Source organism: Rhincodon typus, chromosome 6 (genome assembly GCF_021869965.1).
Source record: "Rhincodon typus isolate 14 chromosome 6, sRhiTyp1.1, whole genome shotgun sequence".
In the NCBI taxonomy this organism is placed as follows: domain Eukaryota; kingdom Metazoa; phylum Chordata; class Chondrichthyes; order Orectolobiformes; family Rhincodontidae; genus Rhincodon; species Rhincodon typus.
The window spans coordinates 85,258,079-85,278,396 of NC_063337.1; the positions used below are offsets into that span (position 1 = coordinate 85,258,079).

General features: G+C 39.3%; 1 protein-coding gene across 1 annotated transcript in view; it reads left to right on the forward strand.

Annotated features, from left to right (window-relative positions):
- The window catches only part of dachc (dachshund c), a 569,756-nt gene that overhangs the window by 266,982 nt on the left and 282,456 nt on the right, over positions 1-20,318 (forward strand). Inside the window, exon 4 of the mRNA XM_048598317.1 lies at positions 2,317-2,481. Within this exon, the coding sequence (XP_048454274.1) occupies positions 2,317-2,481 (165 nt within the window). The remainder of the gene's footprint in view (positions 1-2,316; positions 2,482-20,318) is intronic.

Consider the following 20,318-nt stretch of genomic DNA (forward strand, 5'->3'; position numbering starts at 1 on the left):
GTCCCCACCTCCCTAACCTGTTCTTCCTCCCACCTATCCCCTCCTCCCACCTCAAGCCGCACCCCCATCTCCTACCTACTAACCTCATCCCGCCCCCTTGACCTGTCCGTCCTCCCTGGACTGACCTATCCCCTCCCTAACTCCCCACCTACACTCACCTTTACTGGCTCCATCCCCGCCTCCTGACCTGTCTGTTTCCTCTCCACCTATCTTCTCCTCTATCCATCTTCTATCTGCCTCCCCCTCTCTCCCTATTTATTTCAGAACCCCCTTCCCCTCCCCCATTTCTGATGAAGGGTCTCGGCCCAAAACGTCAGCCTTTCTGCTCCTATGATGCTGCTTGGTCTGCTGTGTTCATCCAGCTCTGCCCCTTGTTGTCACTATCCATGATATATCTAACTGCCTCACCTCTGCATTCCTGCTATTGACCCCTCAATGTATCGATATTCAAAACAACAGCCTTCCTGGCCAGTTGGTAAACAAATTGTCTTTTCATTATCCAACTGAATGATAAATAAAGAACTGCCAGTTTTTCTAATAAAAGGAAGCTTCCAAATAAAAAACAAACTACTGTGGATGCTGGAGATCTGAAATAAAAACAGAAAGTTCTGGAGAAACTCATCAGGTTTGTAGCATTTATGAAGAGAGAAGCAGAGCTAGACGTTCAAGTCTAAGATGACTCTTTGTTGAACTGCAAGGAGTTGAAAAATTATGGTTTTTATGCTGTTGACAAAGGAATGAAAGAGCAAGTGGAATAGACAGTGAGGGTGTCCAAAGCATACCAAAAAAAGTGTACTAATGGTAGTTGAGGAGTGATATGAATGAAGAATAGGGTGTTAATGTCAGAAAATAGCTCAGCTTTTCTGAGAGCAAACCCGTGCAAACAAGATACTGAAAGTGTGTGGGAGTGGGGTGATGTATTGTAATGTAATCAAAATGGAGGACAGTGTTTATGGTCTGAACCTCCTACCCATTTAACATCCTACTGGATGGGATCCTACCACCTCCCCAGCTAATTCTGTACATACTTGACACCATATCTGTCTTGCATTCTCCCATCCCAGTGCCCTATCATCACAATTACCTTGTAGGTAGATAGTTTCTAATCAAGCTGTTCAGGGATATTATTACACACCTCTGGAGCAGGTGGGTCTTGAACCAGGCCTCCAGGCTCAGAGATAGGAACACTTACCATTGTGCCACAGAGCCTTTTAACCATTATTTTTAATCAACCTGTTATAATACATTTCCAGAATAGGTGGGGCTTGTACCAGAAACCTTCAGGCCCAAAGGTAGTGATACTAGTATTACAGCACAAGACCCTTACACTTATGTCATATTCCTACCCTTTTACGAAGGTCCATTAACTATTTGATGCATGCTTCAATTTATGTGGCAACAGGTGATTTGCATCTGTCATTGACAACCAATCTGATGTGAATCTCAGACTTCAGATGAGGAGGTTAGGGATTGGAGTCTTTCATTACATAGCACAGATGGAACAATAAACACCATAAAGGCTCCATAACTAGTCAATTCTTCCAGTTCAGTAGGAATGGGTTTAGATGAGTTATGACAAATTTCCAACATTCTTCTCCATCCTTCTTTCTTGAAGGTAGTGTGATTCACATCTAGATTTAAGGCAGTGGGGTAAGACACACCTGTAATATATAAAACAAGTGGTTAACTTCATATTGTAATCTTGAGGTTGAGTGCTGGCTGTTGCTTCGGCATGAGGGAGCATTACAGTAATAACAATAATTTGGGTTTTAAGGCAGTACAACTGGCTACATAAATTGTTAACAAGTAAAAATTACCAACAAACAACGTAGGAGATACTTAGATGGCCAAAAACCTGTTTGAAAGAGGTAAATTTCGAGAAACATCTTAAAGGAGAAGAACAAGATAGAGAGTTGGATGGATTTAAGGAGGAAATTCCAGACTTTGTGGTTTAATCAGCTATAGGAATGGCAGGTTGGAGCAATTGAAATTGGTTATATGCAAGAGGCCAGTCCTGGAGTATAGAGATCTCTCTCACAGAGGGTTCTGTGACTGGAGGGGATTACTGAGATGGAAATGGGCAGAGCAATGGGGGTATTTGAAAAATAGAATGAGAACTTTAAACCCAGGGGCATTGTTAGATTGAGAGAGGTCTGAGAACACAAGGCTGGTGGATGGACAAGTCAGGACACAGCCAGCAGAGTTTTGGATGAGCTGAAGTTTATGCACCTTTAATGTCTGCCATCATGGGCTAACCTTAGAAGTTTTTGCCGATCTCACCATATATTTTTTCTTGTCTTGTCTTCTCTTTAACAGGTCTTACAGCAGCAGCAGCAGCTGCAGCTGCAGCAGCTACCAATGCTGCCATAGCAGAGGCTATGAAGGCGAAAAAGATCAAATTAGAAGCCATGAACAGCTTCCATGGTAACAGTAACCAGCATGGCGCAGAGTCTGAAAATGGCGACATTAACTCCAGCATTGGTGAGTCCCCTTTAAAATTAAGCTACAAATTCAGAGTCCCACATGTGTTAATATCAACAAGAAATACATTCAGATTCAAAATAAGGTCAGTCAAATTTTTGCGAATGCTGTGACATGCAACTTAGCACAGGCTTTGCTGAGCGCTACTAGAGTTGCCAATCATTTCAATTGACTAGATTGGTACCTTGCATACAGACGCCCATAATTTCAGGGAAGGTTTCAAAATAATGACAGTATTAGAACAGAGTTGTTCCACATTTATATTCCTTGGGAATATGAAGATAAATCATTCACCCTGGTTTTACCCCAAAACACCCAGTATGCACACATTGACATGGTCATATGCACTGCTCCCTTTCATACTCTGAACCCCGCTTGGTTTATTAACATAGCTCTGCTCACATACAAAAGTACAGAGATTGCTCTGTACAGTTCCTGAAATTCTGAACACGTGTAATCTGATGGCCAAAAGTAAAGTAATGCCTGAAGTCACCATTAGGGTGATTTTAAGTGATTAGCAGTTTGTTTTATGTATATTTCATATTATGCAAAGCTGCATCAATCTTTTTATAGCTTTGAATGCTTTTTGCATATATTCTGTTAACAAGAGGGAAGTTTGCACCATTCCATTTCAAGATACTAGAAAATAGGAGCAGGAGTAAGCTGTATGGCCCTTAGAGCCTGCTCCTCTATTCATCATGATCATGGTTGATCATCCAACTCAATAGCATGTTCCTGCTTTTTTCCCTGTATCACTTGATCCCTTTAGCCTCAAGTGCTAGAAACAACTCCTTCTTGAAATCTTACAATGTTTTGGCCTCAACTGCCTTCTCTGATAGCAAATTCCACAGGTTCGCCAGTTTCTGGGTGAAGAAATTAATCCTCATCTCAGTCCTAAATGGTTTACTCCGACATAAGCACCCCTATTCATGTATTTCCCTACACATATTGCATTCAACATGTGCGAGTAATGGTTTGATGGCTTCAAACTTTAACTTTCAGAACTGGATTGCTTGCTTCTGTTAATTTTTGCTTGGTTTACACTGCTTTTACATTTTATTGGATGCTGACAAGATTCAGGAAATTTGAATGCTAGATTAGTGTTAAAAGCCATGCATTGTCTCTGTAGCAGTACAATCCAGGAAATTTCACTTTTTTTAAATTTTAAAGCACACCTGTGTAGAACACTGTGGGATCACTAATACATTTAACTTGATTTTAGTAGGTTATACATTAGAAATGCAAAGCTTATTCCTCACGTAGAGATTCCACATTCCCTTCACCCACCCCATTCTATCTCACTCAATGTCAGGCTTTTTGAGAATGCCTTGTTGTTGCACTAACTGGAAATACTAATATGAATAATTCTGATAGCCTTATTGCCCAATATCAACAATTGGGATTATAAAACATTATATAAAAGAAAACTAGACCTGCAAATGGTGTTGGTGCTGCAAAACACACTCACAGCAGTATTGAAATTTGATGTCTTGTGTAATTGAGGGAAGCATTTTCAGTACACTTTTCCTTAGAAATTGGTTTCCACTGCCTCTCTTTTGTATAGTTATCAACGTATATTTGTGAGGACGTCAGCTTCCATCTGGTAGCTCATCCAAGTGACCATTATCAGTTGCTACTCTTTGTAGTGTGCTGAACTCCATATTTTTGTTGTATGCAATTTGTGCTGAAGAAGCCAGCACACTTTGAACATTGTAACATTCAGGGAACAGATCGTTTCGAAGGGATTGCTGCATTTGACTGTTGGGTTACTAAATTCAATTCTGCCTAGCAGTAGGGATCTTGTTGCAAGGTTTCCGATAGATCACACAAAACAGTTTAAGGATCACTGAAAAACGGTTCCAGGATTACAGTTAGTTGGAGTTTGAAAACAGAGCAATACAGATGCAGGCTTCATGCAGAAAAGAACTCTTAAGCTGTGCTGCTGACTGAGGTAATTTAGGGCTGCTTGCTCTGTGTAGTTAGGACTCTAGAAAAGGTTGGAGGAATCAGTAGGTCCAAAAATAGTATTATAGTTGAGGCTCATTGAGAAGTCAAGAGCAGTTGTATAGCTATGTGTAGTCAGAACTTTTCGGAATAAGTTTTGTGATTCAGTAGGTACATCTAAGTGTTGGAGTTAGGGCTCAGGAGATGTCTTAGAAGTTGTCCAGACTTGGAAGATGCCATCTCCCATTAATAGTTGAGTTTAGCTTTGAGCTGGCCATACAAGACTTCACAATTGATCCCAAGTCAATGAACAGATGTAGTTTTAGCAAGGTTTAGAAGGATTGGGATGCTAAGGAGAGTGGAGATGATTTTCATTCACAAGAGGTATAATATGGTCAGAATTTCAGGCAAGTTGTAATAATGAAACTTACACAGCCTGGCTTTACAAGGGTAACTCTATTTATAAAAGTGGTAGACATTTGAAGGCAAGTGTCTGGCGCTCAAAGCCAAACTGCTCTGGGTAGGTACGGCTCATTAACAAAGTTTGTCAAGCTTCCAATGAGATGGAAAACTCTAATTTTAAACCCCACAGCTACAGACCCAATAGTCAGTCTTCAGCTGAGATTGGGGAAGAATACAAATAGCACCAATGGACGATGTAAAAGGACCAGTGTGGCTCTCCAGCTTGTTGAGCAGCTGATCTAGGAGCAGAACAACTCCAAATGTAAAATGTGCACGCTTTCAGCTGTTGTAATTATGACACAGGTTGCATCACTGCAGTATTAGCCATTGGCAACCAAGGATGGTATTAGCTCTGCACTGAAATATGACCTTAACGTGAAGTAGCAAAATATAGAATCAGTTTGGGGAGTGAAAATAAACAGAAAGGTCATTGTTCACTTGTGGGAGTTGTTCATAGGCCCTCTAACAGACTTATACTATAGGACATGTGTACAGAAAAAAATATATAGGGCATGTAAGAAATGTACTGCAATAAACGCGAATGGCCTTCAATCTACATGTAGATTGGGAGAATCAGATTGGCAAAGATAGCATACATACTGAGTTCATGGTGTGTTTTCAGGACAGTTCCTTAGACTAGTATAGTCTGGAACCAGGAACAGGGTATCATATATTTAATCACATACTATTAGGCAGGATTAATCAATAACTTAATGACGAAATTGCTCAAGGTGAATGTGATCACAGCAAGTTGGAATTTCATTTTCAGTTTGATGGGAAAAATGTGTGTCCATGATGAGTTTTTTTTAAAATGAAATGAAGATAACTATGAGGGAATGAAGGCAGAGCTGGCTAAGATAGACTGGAACACTAGGTTTAAAGGTAGTGTCTTGCTCACTGTTCTTATGTATTTTTTGTTTTGGTTATCTTTTATTTGGTTTTAATATTTTCCCAATCCTCTGATTTACCATTAATCTTTTTCACATTGTATGTTTTGTTCTTTCAAATTGATGCTATCTTTAACTTCCTGGCTAATCATGTTCTGTTTAATCCCATCCTAGTCAATATACTAGTCTAAGGAATTGTCCTGAAAACACACCATGAACTCAGTATTTAGGCTATCTTTGCCAATCTGATTCTCCCAATCTACATCTTTGCTGTGAGTCATGTTTTTTTTAAACCATTGGTCATTGTTCATCAACTGTCTTTTATGTTCAATTCCTTTCCATGTCTAATTTGCTAACACTGTCCTCATCCCCATGTAATTACCCTTATTCAATTCAGCACATTTGTTTCCAACCAAAGTTTATCCTTCTCAAACTGAATCCTCAGTTCTACCATGCTGTGATCACTGTCCCCTAGATGACCTTTTACTTTAAGATAATTCACTAAACCTCCCTCATTTCACTTTGCCAGATCCAAAATAGGCTAATGCTATGTTGGATCCAGAGCATATTGTTCTAGTAAACTATGCTGAACATACTGTAAGAATTCTTTCTCATAACTACCTCTGCCAATTTGATTTTCCCAGTCTGCTTGAAGATTGGAATTCATAGTCCTACTTCAAAGAGTTTACAACCACTTGGAATGTCAATCAAGCTGTAAAATGGAAGTCACCATACTGGAATAATGGGAAGTTATTAAATCAGTCATGCAGCAGTAGTAATACAGTAATGGAATCCTCAGGCTTAAGTTAACAGACATAGTGAAATAGCAAACAATAATTGTTTTACACTCTAGCTGTTTTTTGCCAAACCTTTAAAGGCTGGACTTTTAAATGCCTAGACAATACAACAGCTCCGATCGAGTATTCCTTTCGACTGTTTTCAGGCATGTGGCATGAAAAATGTGACGTAAGTACAAGGTTTTGTTTTTTCTTTCTATTGCTTTATGACAATAGAATTGCACTATGACTTCGGTTCTCATGAAAATGACCCCAAATGATCACATGTCACTTAATGGTTCTATGTTCTCACATCTGGAGATGGAATTGGGCAAACCAGTAGATAAATTGTGGAAGCCATTAGTACAGTTCATAGCAGCTATAAAGAAATCAACCAGGATCTCATGTAAAATAAATACAGCACTGTTCTTAAAAAGTAATTCCAAAACTTAAGTGGAGCAAAAGGTCAGCTCTACCTGGACCACAGTGCACGATTGTGTTCACTGTCCAATGAGAAAGATATTCACAAATTGCCAAAGGGGCAGCAAAGGCCAACTAAATTGATAGCTAGGATTAGCCACTTGAGATATGAAGAGAGACTGCAGGAGTGCAGAATGTTTACACTGGAGAGAAGAAGGATCAAGACTGATCTTACTGAAGTATTTAAAATTTTAAAGGGGAGATAAATATTTAACAAAGTCACAGGTTCTACAACAAAGTTATATTGACTCAGTGAAGCAAGGAGACAACAAAGATCAACGGTGGTAAAAGTGTTGAATGACTGATAAGGATGAGAGAATTGAATTTATTACCCAATAAAAAAAGTCTTGGTAGAGTGTTGTAATCAGTGCTATGGGAAGCGTTTTGAAGATAGTAGAACTTGACTGATGATTCTATGCGTTCTTACATTCCTGTGTTCCCACTGTTGATGCATATGTTGCCAAACCTCCACCAGGAAATTGTCCAAAACAGCACTCCAACACTGTCAGCCTAGATTTTGTGAGGAAGTATCTGGAATGAGATTTGAACCTACAAACTCCTGGCTTAGATGTGAGAGTACCATGATTGAGAAATGCAAGTTGTTTGCTGATCCACATTAAGGCTATACTCAATCATTTTATAAAAATAAACTGGAATGCTTATTTTCACTACAAAATGACTTGCCACCTAATACACAAGTTGCTCTTGGCATAATGCACAAGACACCTTAGTCATTGTTATGAATGTACACATGTTGGATGGCTGAAATATAAGCACTCCTTTCACAGCCATAACCATATTTATACCGGTCAATAAGACAGCTTGTCTTAAATAAGAGGAAGGGGTTAGGGCTTTTCACAACCTATATCTTGTTTAGTGCTGAGCCAGGTTTCAGAGACAGAGCATCAGCCTCCACTCATTGGGGTTGTCTCCAGTCAACTTCAAGTCCTGAGTCAAAAACAGGAATGCTTCCACTAAAGAATGGATAAGGGACAGGACCTTCGGAATGGGTGTAAATCAAAAGTGTCTTTGGAAAGCCAACATGCAATGATGGGCAAAATAGCCTCCACTTTGCTGTAAAATTCTATTAGCCTCTGATGTAACATATATTCATTTTACATGCCACATTCTGAGTTCCCTAGTTTGATTGATATATCATCCATCAACAGTTTATTTTGAAACTTTCATGTGCGCTATGTGTTATTTTTCAACCATTATTCCCAATGGACAGAAAATGAAGTGCAAAGTTGCATCATCATTTGCAACATGACCTTTTTGGGGTAGCTACTCTGCTGAGAGCCTAAGGGCAGATATTTAGCCCTCTTCTGCAAGAGAAAATGCTCTCTTCCCAAAATGAGAACAGAGCTTTATAGCCCATTTTCCATCTCACTTAATCCCTGCTGGCAGGAATTGTGGGAAGCTGAATCAATGTCCTCTGTGCAGACACCCTGTGGATTGAAAAGTATGTTCACCTAGACTAGTACTTCTTCCTAAATCACTTTAATTCTGCTTTATGATTGTCCAGCTGGGTGTGACTTTTAGGCACATGTAAGGCTGAAATTGCACTGTGAGATATCAGCAAATGTGTTTGTATGACATTTCTCCCATCTGCCAGTTCAGTTTGAATAAGCTTTTTAAGTGGAACAAAGCAAGCTGGATTAATTTATTAAAGTAGCAAGCAAATTAATTTTACTGGAACGCATCACATTGTTTATCACAACTATTGCACAACCAAAGTCTACTGATGCAGAGGTAGGAGCAGAATAAGAGATAACAAGGTGTAGAGCTGGATGAACACAGCAGGCCAAGCAGTATCAGAGGAGCAGGAAAGCTGACGTTTCGTGTCTAGACCCTTCTTCAGCATCGGCAGTTCCTACTATCTCTAGGAGCAGAATAAGTCCAGATGAGAATATTTTGAACTTCCACTGAAATCGATAGCTTATGTTCACCCTAAAGTGCAAGTTATCAGCCAGGCCAGGAAGAAAACAGAAGTTGACTAAAGCAGGCAGCCTTCAAGTAGTAGGCAAGCTGCTGGAGAAGGAATCCTAACTCCTGATGTTCACAAAGTTTACTGGATAACTATGTATCATAATTGAACAGTCAATCAATTTCAATCTTGAAATTTTAAATTGACCACCAGATTCAACAGTAGTTATTTTCACAGAAGAGAGTTCCAGGTTTTTTTTTTCCAGAGTTCCCAAAATTACCCCTGAACAGCCATTGCTCTAATTGTAGATATTTTCTAATCAACCTGTTAAGAGATGCTATGATACTCCTCTGGAACAGGTGGGAGTTGAACTTGGGCCTCCTGGCTCAGGGTAGGAAGAATATCACTATGCCACAAAGCCTAATAGCTCTAATTTTAACCTCTGAATGAGAAGAAATTGGATATAGAGAAATAATCGGATGCTTTTAAACACCTCAATTAGATCACCCCTCAATCGATTATCCTCAAGCAGTTGTCAGTCAAATCTGTGCAACCTCTCCTGATGTTTTAATTCTTTGGGCTCTGTTGAATTCTAATGAATGTGTGCTGTGCCCTTCTGTGGTTGATACATCTTGCCTGAATACCCAGATAGCAATGGAGCTCTTCAGTTTCTTTTCGGGAACACATATTACAGCAATTTGAAAATTAGTCCTTCAAACCCTTTTCTACAATGATTCCTTGTTCGATCATTGTGTCAATTTATGACTTGCAGGCATGTATTTCATTGCTGTACTGTAATAAGTACAATGATTCCATTCTATTTGTCAGGATTAATACAGCAACCTAGGTTCTAATTAACCAGTAGATTATAACACATACTTCTAAGTTCCTGGGTTGTTGTGAGAGGAAGCTCCCATATTCTTTGCTGCTGTTTGTATCTGTCACTTTGTTCACTTCTTGTGAAAATTAAAAAAAATCTATATTCAATGCAGTTTGTAATATTTAATCTTACACTTAATGTAACTGATATTTTTTGTAAACAGTGTAGATATGAGACTGTATTTAATACATTGGTTTTAGCCAGGGTTCTCAAAACAGAATCATTTGCTCAACATCTGTTGTTACAGTTAGTACTTTATTGGCCGTAAATTATCTGTTAACTTCCATTACAGAAATGTGATACAGTGCTTTGTTTTGGTTAGGAATTTTATCTTTGCAGTGTGCAATTGTATTATGGTCAGATGTACTTGTGCTTAATTGTAGTGATTCTCCGGCAGTTTATTGGAAAGGAAACCACATTGAACCGAGGATACATTAATCAGTTATCAGATGTAGGTTGAAGAATTCATTGTCACGTTCTTTGTTTTTGCTTAAGCCTCAACATTCTTCTTCTCAATTTAATGTCATTTAGTTGAATGCCTACCTTCCATCTGCTTCCACCTGATCTTGAACAGTGTGATTTGAAGAGAGATATGAGACAAGAGGCCTGTCAAAAGGTTCAACATCCGGATTGCTACATTGGAATGCTGCACATGTGAAGTACAGTATTATATAAAATTATATAGAACTGACAGCTTGGGAACATATGCTGCTACTGTTGCTTCACAGATCTCCCTACCTCAAAACCAAAGTCTGATAAATAAATGCATTTAATTTTCCAACTCAAAAATAGTGAAAAATATATTTATTTCATAATAATATTAATTATGAAGATTAAAACACAATCTCCTATTTGTGATCTCCTTTGTGGTAGTGGTATTGAGATTTGCTGCACATATTCCTTATACAGTAAGTGCATTTTTGTCTATCTAGATTGTTGATTGTGCATCAGGATTGAATTGGACAATGAAAGGTATGTTGCAGACGCAGTTTTTTGGAAAATGTGGTGACCCATTAAATTCACGGGGTTTGCACAGTGTCTTTGACCTCCAAATAGATAGGTGGCAGTTAGTTCTCACCAACTGTTGGCTTTGCTATAGCTCAACCCATTTTCTAGCAGGTTTGATTCCACAACACAAAGCTATGCAACAGTGTACACTGTCTACAAGAACCGCTGCAGTAATTTACCAAGCTCTTTAGACAGCTCGTACCAAACCCACAACCACTATCTTCTAGAAGAATAAGGGCAGCAGATATTACCTGTAAGTTCATCTCCAAACTACGCACTGTACTGATGTGGAAGTATAACAACAGTATTGGTTGGGTAAAAATCCTGGAACTCCCTTCCGAACAACATTGTGGGTATATCTACAGCACATGGGCTGCAAAAGTACAATAAGGCAGCTCAGTACCACCTTCTCAAAGGTAATTGGGATTGGGCAATAAATGCTGTCCCATCCAGAGGAGCCCGCATCCACTGATTGAATTAAAAAAATACACAATTCCTGAACTGACACTAAATGTCCTACTGTCATACCAGACTAGCAAAGGAGGGTTCGGTGAGGATAAAAATAGTATACCTACTGTAAATACTATAAAAATACTATACTAGTGGCAGCATGGTGGCGCTGTAGTTAGCACTGCTGCTTCACGGCATCAGGGATCCAGGTTTGATTCCACCCTTGGACAACTGTTTGTGTGGCATTTGCACATTCTCCCCATGTCTGCGTGGGTTTCCGTCGGATGCTCCTGTTTCCTCCCACAGTCCGAAAATGTGCAGGTTGGGTCGATTGGCTGTGCCAAATTGCCCTGTAGTGTTCAGGCTAGGTGAATTAGCCAGGGTAAATGTGGGGTTACAGGGATAGGGTGGGTCTGGGTGGGATGCTCTTTGGCGGATTGGTGCAGTCTCAATGGGCTGAATGGCTTCTTTCCCCACTGTAAGTATTCTATGATTTTATACCGACATAAATCCTAGATTCCAAAAATAATAAACTCAGATGCTGTGAGTATATTTATCAACCTTTTATGAAGCTGAATCTGACAGTATTGATCCTGATTGTTGCAAACAGATTGGCCTGTTGGTGGTATCAATCTTGCCTTGTTTCTATACCTTTTGATGTAGTTCATTCAATATTTTCTTTGCTTTTTTTTAAGTACTCAATGCAAAGTTGTGAAGAGAACATAATGAGCCTACAAAGGGATATCGATAGGTTACATGAGTGGACAAAGATCTGGGACGGGAGTACAATGTGGGAAGGTGTGAAATTGTCTATCTTGGCAGGAAGAATAAGAAAATGTATATTATTTAAATGATGAGAGGTTGCAGAACTCTGAGATGCAGAGAGATCAGGTGTCTCCATGCATGAATCACAGAACGTTCTTTTCTTTTATTCACTCATGGGATGTGGGCATTACTGGCTGGACCAGGGGCAAGTCATCAGGAAACCAAATACTACAGTATTATGTTTTATTGTGAGGGGAATTGAAGTCAAGTGTAGGAAGGTCATGCTTCAGTTGAATAGGGTATGGGTAAGGCCATATCTGGAATACAGTACTGGTCACTGTACTTACAGAAATACTTTGTAAGTAGTTCAGAGAAAGGTTATCAGAGTAATACCTGGAATAAGCGGACTGCCTTATGAAGAAAAACTCGATAGGCTAGGCCTATATCTTCTGCAGTCTCGAAGAGTCTTAACTGAGGTATGTAAGGTTCTGAGGGAGCTTGACTGGGTGGATATCGAAAGGATATTTCACAGTTTGGGAGAATCTAGAAGTAGGGATCGTAGTTTAAAAATAAGGTCTCACCCGTTTAAGACAGAAATAAGGAAACAAAAGGCGGTAGCTATAGAATCTTTCAATGTCTTAAAAGCAGAGATAGATAAATTCTTGATTACCAAGGGGATGGAAGATTACAAGGATATGCAGGAATGATGAACTGAGGTTAAAATCAATTCAACCATGACCTTATTGAATGGCAGAGCAGGCACGAAGGGCCAAGTGGCCTACTCTTGTTTCTTGTTTGTCTGATTGAACACAGTCTCTTCTGTACTTGTGACAACTTTTTGATTTTTTTTTTGCTTTGTACTTTTTATAGTGTCTGTCAGTTGATTTATGCTCGCAGAAGTAAAAATCAAGAGCTGAAACCTCTTGAGTGCAGGCCCAGAAAGGCAAAGGAAAATGGTATTAACTTGAGCAATCAAAAGAGTTTCCTGATAAGTGTCAGTGATGTGTCTGGAGGGAAGGAGGGTGGTGGGACAAGGGGTAGGGTTGGTGGTGGTAGGATGGGGGATAGTGGATTAGGAACACACTTTTGCTGGGTGATTGAGATTAAGTTCTAATTGTGATAAGACAAGAAGATTCCAAGGACCTGTGATTGCATTGACACAAACCAGATGGGAAAGAAAAAATAAAACATTCAGCTCTCCTTACAAAAGAATTAGTCTTGTGAGGGCCCCTCTGATTGGCTGTGCTTTACATATAATATGTAATTTTAAAAATGGAGCTCACTTCACCTGAAATGTGCAAATGAGGGAGGGACCTGTCACAATCTGTGAAGGGCTGGAGCTCCTTGTCCATGAAAAGAAGAACTGGTCTCATCATTCTCTCCTTCACCTGTGTGGAGGCACTGTTTTAAACATCACTCTTTGAACAAACTTTTGATCGCCTCTCCCTACAACTCTATATTTGCACTGGTGCCATAACATGATTATTAATCGATGTTATGAAATACCTCAGTTGTTTTACTTTACTAATGCCAGAGTTTAAGTGTAAGTTGTTCTTATTAAACTCCCATAGCACCTCAAAGGAGAGTGAGATAATCATCAAGACTTGAAATTGTTCGGAAGTGGGGGGTTGAACTCCCCGAATAATTAAAACCGAAACACAAGCCCCAATCTGTTATGGCGAGAGTAGAGGTCCCCTTCTAATAATTAAACATGAAACACACAGAGAAGCTTGCCTCAGCTCACCTAATCTTTGAGACCCCAAACTATTACGGAGAAGGGGAGGTTAAATGAAAGAAAATCCCTGATACTTGCTTTATGAGTAACAAGTAACAGTTTATTTATTTAACCCTAGCAGTGAACAAATTATCAGTAACAGAATTACTAACAAACCGAACAATTCCCCCTTAACTACTAACTATTCCCTAACTGAATTAAATTCTACAGGTATGCTGTTCCAATAAACACAAGTCCTACTTATATAAACCCAAGTAATGAGAAAATAAATTAAAACTTAGTCTCTCAAAGTCTACACACCTTTCTTCTGCTGTTGTCAAGTCATAAATGCCTTTCTTCCGCTGATCGGGCTATCAGGGATATTTTTTCTGTAAAGTCTTCTGTGAAGACTGTTAGAAGTGTGTAGTACCTTTTATGGATAGATGGTGCTTTCTTTAGAGAGCTTAGTGATTTCTTGTGAAAACTAAATGCTTATTTCTTAGATGCCGGTTTGTTCTCACACCAATTTTCAAAAATCCTCTGCTTATATACCTTGGATGACATATCAATTTTCTTATAATAACATTGGTCCATGGTTGTCAAAGCCATCAGATTTAAATTCAATTGGCTTTCAATCACTAAGTGCTTGGTTTAAATTAATTGGCTGATTCCAGCTCGTTGCCAAAACATCAAAACAAGCTTAAGGCTCATCAGGTCCCGACGCGAAACATTGACTTTCCTACTCTTCTGATGCTGCCTGATCTGCTGTGTTCCTTCAGCTGCACACTACGTTGACTCTGACTCCAGTATCTGCAGTTCTTGCTATCTCCAATTGATTCATGTTTCAGTTTTAGAACTGGTTGTACATCTTCAACTACATACAGACACATTTCCTTTTGCTGTATAAATCTCTAAGCTTATAAAAGCACTTCACCCCTTAAAGGAACCACACATTCTTCTCCCTTATTGTTTTTTTAACAATTAAATTCTAGCTTCTTGCTTTCCAATTCACAATTACTCTACACAACTTCGTAACAAAATGTTAGCTTGCTCTCTCTCCGTGGATGCTGCCTGACCCGCTGTGATTTCCAGCATTTTACGTTTTCAATAAAATAACAGCTCCTCATTTCACAGATCTATTGAGGTAAACAGTGGCTTACTCTGTGGCAGCAGGAGCAATTGCAAAGAGAATACCTTTTCAGTGATTAAAGGTTGAAAATGATATGCACCTCTTCAATGCAGTTTGAGTTTCATCAGGCCTCTGAAAACTCATAAAGTGATCATTCTTTATAGGTGATCCCAGCTGCGAAAGTACTCTTACCTCTTGAGTCAGAGGGTAATGGATTCAAGCCCAACTCTGTACTGATCCCAAAAATCTAGGCTAGCAAAATAATGGTGTACTGAGGGAGTGCTGCACTTTTGGAAATGTAACCATTCAAACAGAATATAAAACAAAAGTTCCATTTGCACCTTTGAGCTGAGATTAGAAATCCAAATATTTTGAACTGGAGGAGTCTTCCTCAGTGCCCTGATAATATTTATCCATAACCTACATTGCAACAAAGAACAGAATATCTCATCTTTATCACAATGCCGTTTGGGAAATCTTACTGTACACACATTACCTGCCACATTTTCATTGTTTGTGAATGTGCTTCAGCATATCCTGAGGTTGTAAAAGGTGCTATAGAAGTGTATGTTTATCTTTCTTTGACTGTCATATGGTCATACGGTTTTATCATTGTGCATTTACAACCTGAAATCCTCACCTGGCATCTACATATGCACTTTCTGATAAATGGATTGCAAGACAGATGGCGAAGTATGAAATTAGATGCAAATCCTTTTCTTAATGGTTGATTAATTTGCAGAATACAACATTACATATGTCTGCTTCCCACCTACCAAACCAATGTCCCAACAATCTCTCTGTTGGTATAATTTTTTCTAAACAACCTACGCAGAGGTGTTGTTGCACACCTCTGGAGCAGGTGGAACCTGAACCCAGTCTCCTGACCCAGAGTTTGGAACACTACCACTATGTCACAAGAAACCCTTTAAAGTGCTCTAGAAACTTAATTGAACAATACCCTTCACTTGTTTATCCTAATGTAATTAGCATACCACTGATAGATACCTTCAAAAAAAATCTCGCCCCTTTCCAATGTCAGTGTTATGAGGCCAATTATATCAGCTTAGTGTAACTTGGAGTTGCAGAAACAGAGAGACCTGGTTGTATATGTGCACAGATCATTGAAAGTGGCAGGACGGGTAGAGGGAACAGTAAATGAAGCATGCAATGTCTTTGGCTTTATTGATAGGGGCATAGAGTACAAGAGCAAGGAGGCAATGTTAAAATTGGGGACAACACTTGTTACACTTCAACTGGAGTATTATGTACAGTTGTGAGCACCACATTATAGAAAGGATGCTAATTGGAGACATTGCAGAAGTGATTCACAAGAATGGTTCCAGCAATGAGGAACTTCAGTTATGAAGATCGATTAAAGAAGTTGAGACTGATCTCTTGGGAGAAAAGCAGGTTTAGAGGATATTTAATGGAGCTTTTCAAAATCATGAGCATTTTGGATAGAATAGATAGGAAGACACTGTTGCCACTCATAAAAAGAACAACGACAAGAGGACATAGATTTAAAGTGATCTGCAAAAGAAGGAAGAGTGGAGTAAGGAAGAACTTTTTCACTTAGCAAATGATTAGGATCTGGAATGTACTACTTGGAAGTGTGGCAAAGGCAGTCCAATTGAGGCATTCAGGAGTGTTCTGGATGATTATTTAGTTAAAAATCACATGGTGGGGTATGGGATAAAAGTGGGAGATTGACACAAGGTAGTGGTACTTATTTAATAAGCCTGTGTAGGCATGATGGGCTGAATAGCCTGCTTCTGTACCGTAACATGTCTGTGATTCTGTGAAATCAGCACAGGGTGTTGAGACTGTGTCAATCTATTTTGAGTGACTGAGTATCACGCCAGGAACAGTATAGTAAAGTAATTATAATTAAAAACATTAACAATGTCTGGCCAGTCTCACATAGTCAATCTTCTATAAACTTAAGTTCATCCTAAATTCTGCTGCTCATGTACAAATTAGTAACAAGTCCTGTTCACCCAATTCCCCTGTGGTTGCTGATGTTCATTGTGTGCCAGTTGAGAACCACCCTGATTTGAAAATTCTCATTTTTTCATTTCAAAACATTCCATGGTTTAACACATCTCTATCGCTGTAGTGTCCTACAACACCTATAGCCCTTCGAGATATCTGTGCTCCTCCCATTCTGGCCTGTCGACCATTCCCAATTTTAACTGCTCCACCAGCTGCCAGTTGCTAAAGACCTAAGACTGTAATTCTCTCCATCTGCCTACCTCATCCTCCTCCTTTAAGAAACATCTTAAAATCTACCTCTTTCAGCCATCTTGCCTAATATATCCTTTGTGGCCCCATGCTTAATTCTGTTTGATAACTCTTGAGTAGCACATTAGATATCATGAGTTTTAAAAGAAAATGCATTACTAGAAAGCCACAAGTGGCCTGGGCTCTGTGCTTGGGCCAGGGACAGGTCCAATATCCCCAGGCCAGGACCCCAGTCAGGAGCATCACCGGGGCCCACTATTTCTGCCTTTCTCTTGGGGAATAACAGCTCTGGAGATGTTATGGTAGATTTGGCAAAATTGATGTGGAACCAGCCAAAAGCCAATATAGTGTGGGAATTAGAGTTGGAAGGCAGGGAGGTGGAAGGGAAGGAATAAAAAAATGGTAAGAGTGGAGACTTGTTTCAGAAGGGAGACAATGTAAATAGATCTCTGGAGTGATGCCTCACTATAGACTGGTGATAGTGTAGCTTGTTTTTCAATAAGCTGCTTCATGTTTCTGTGATTTCTGCTTAAACCATCACACATGTACTTTTCAGCTAAAATTTGGCATTTCTACTTTGTTTAAGTTCCAATGTGACCAATATCACAGCGCTCATAAACCCTTGGGTATGTGAGCTATTAAACACAGTGATACGAGTAGGCTGGAAATGTGTCTGGTTAAGCTTTTTGGTGGAAATCTGTTAAGGAAGGTGGGACAGAGAAGCTGTTACAGCAGATAAGCGAGCAGATAGGGCAGACTAATCGGCTGAGCTGAGAACCAGTGATTAACAGAGTACAGTCATGCCAATGAAGCTAATAGGAAACTGTTTTATCTCTTCCCTTTCATACCGTAACCTTGAGCCACTGCCTCCAAGCAGCATTATAATTCTAGTAAATGAGCCACTGAAGGCACAGAAAGTGAGGCATTAGCACTTTAGGTAAAATATATGGCTGTGGCGTCTTCTCTCCTCGATCCACAATCAATTGGACTATTTTGCTTTAATATTTACTTGCGGGATGAGATGCTCGTCTGCATTATGAAGGATGGTCTGCCTGTGGCGTTTGAAGGTGACCTGTCAGCTAGAATGGACAAATCTCCCGCTTGGTGAAATGTACAAAATAAATCATTAAAGCAGGGAGCCATTCGGTCCAGGATTTAAATCACCTCAGATTTATTATTGGAATCAATGCTTCGTTTGGCCATCAAAATGCAAGGTGTGAAAAATGATGAACACTGGAGGAGCCTCGATACTGAAGCAGTCCTACTATTGATTACCAGCAATGTCTTTGTGATCTCTTGTTTATATCAAGCACTGTCTTGTGACGGATTTGCTGATCTGAACTAATGACTTCCAGATAAGGTGGAAGAGATGCGTTTTGTGTCACAGTCGACTGGGTCTGACAGCAGTACAAAGGATGTTCGCAAGTATACCGGAGAACTTTGAAAGCAGAACTTGCCTGGTTCAGAAAGTGGATTTATTTTTGTTTTTCTATTAATGAAAGGCAAGCAGGTTTCTAAAAGATAAAACAGAAAGAGCTGTTCTCACTTACGGTGCCTCAAGTGCCTAACCTAGCATATTAGAATATGTAGTAATTTAGTTGTTCAATTTAGACCTCTCAACCACAGCCTTCTTGAGGTAATAATGAAAAGGCTGTTGAACATACTTGAAGTGTTGGAGACGAAAGCTTGTCTTTTTCCTTTATGTACTGCAGCTAGCAAAGTAATAGCCAGATAGTGAGTAATGTTTTCTGCATTTGGATGACTTTATTAAATGTTCCAAGTTTGAATAAACTGAGCTATAAGAACACCACATATCTGCAGATATTCATGGCCTATTCGGGTAAGAGAATAGAGGTCATTGAGGTAATGATATGAAATGCATGGAGGCTGATCACCATTAGCAACAAAGTCTTCAACTCTCTAGATTACAACGATGGAACACACACACACACACAAAGTGTTATTTATTCTCATGCTATTTCTGCCATGAATTTTGATTTAAGAGAAATGATATACAGTGACCCATTCATGCATCCTAATTTTTTGCATTGCTTTGTTTAATCTTTAGCCTTTAGCTCTTGAGTCGTGCAGTAGCTTTTGTGGTAGCCTTGTCATCTCCGAATCAAATGATACGGAGTTCAACTCCACTTCCGGGTCTGAACTCTGATTTGGCATCCAGCAAGTTATTCACATCTGAGAGTGCGTTCCCACTGCCTTATCATAGTAATCCCATAAAACCACATTGGGCTAGCCACCTATCAGCTGGTAAAAAAAAGATAATTATAGTCAATGAATGAGTGCTCATTGTTAAACAGCCTGTAATCTCTGTTCACAAAATTAACTTCAACATAAAAAACCAAAGATACCAATAGAATGCCTTCTTACCTTTCATTTGTCCTTTGTTACAATAATTGCTACATTTTGTGCTATCAAACTTTAAGATTCTCACATTATTATCTTCTTATAATCCCTCAATTTGCCAGAAAACTTGGATGAGCATCAAACAATGTAATAGACAATGCGATTACGTAATAAACATCAGTGAGCTTGGAACAATCTCACCTGTAATTTGACAACAACTTACATTTAGCAATACCTTTAATATTAATAAAATTCTAAGAAGTTTTCAAACAGAATATGACACTGAACCGCATAAGGAGATATTCTGCCAGATGGTCAAAATCTTGATCAAAACCGTAGGTACAAGCTGGTGTCTTATAGAAGGAAGGTGAGTTAGAGAGGTTTAGAGACAGAATTCCAGTATATAGTATGTCATCAAATGGTGGATTGATTAAATCAGAAATAGTGGAGCATAATAATCTCGGGAAACAGTAAAACTGTTGGAGATTATACAGATAAGGAGGTCAATGCATTTGCAAACAAAGATGAAAAATAATAAAATTGAGGCATTGCTTAACCGGCGGTAGGCCAGTGAGCACAGGGGACGTGAATGAGAGACACTTGGTAGGACATGGACAATAGAATTTTGCAGTAGATAAACTAAGGCAGGCAGGCCATGAGTGCATTTGAATAGTTAAGTGTGGAGCTAGCAACGGAGCATTTCAGGACTGGATGGGCTGAAACAAAATTAAAGTTGAGTGATGTCTTGGAGGTGAAAGTAGGTTGTCTTGATGGTGGTGTGTACACGTGGTAGGAAGTCCATCTTTTGTT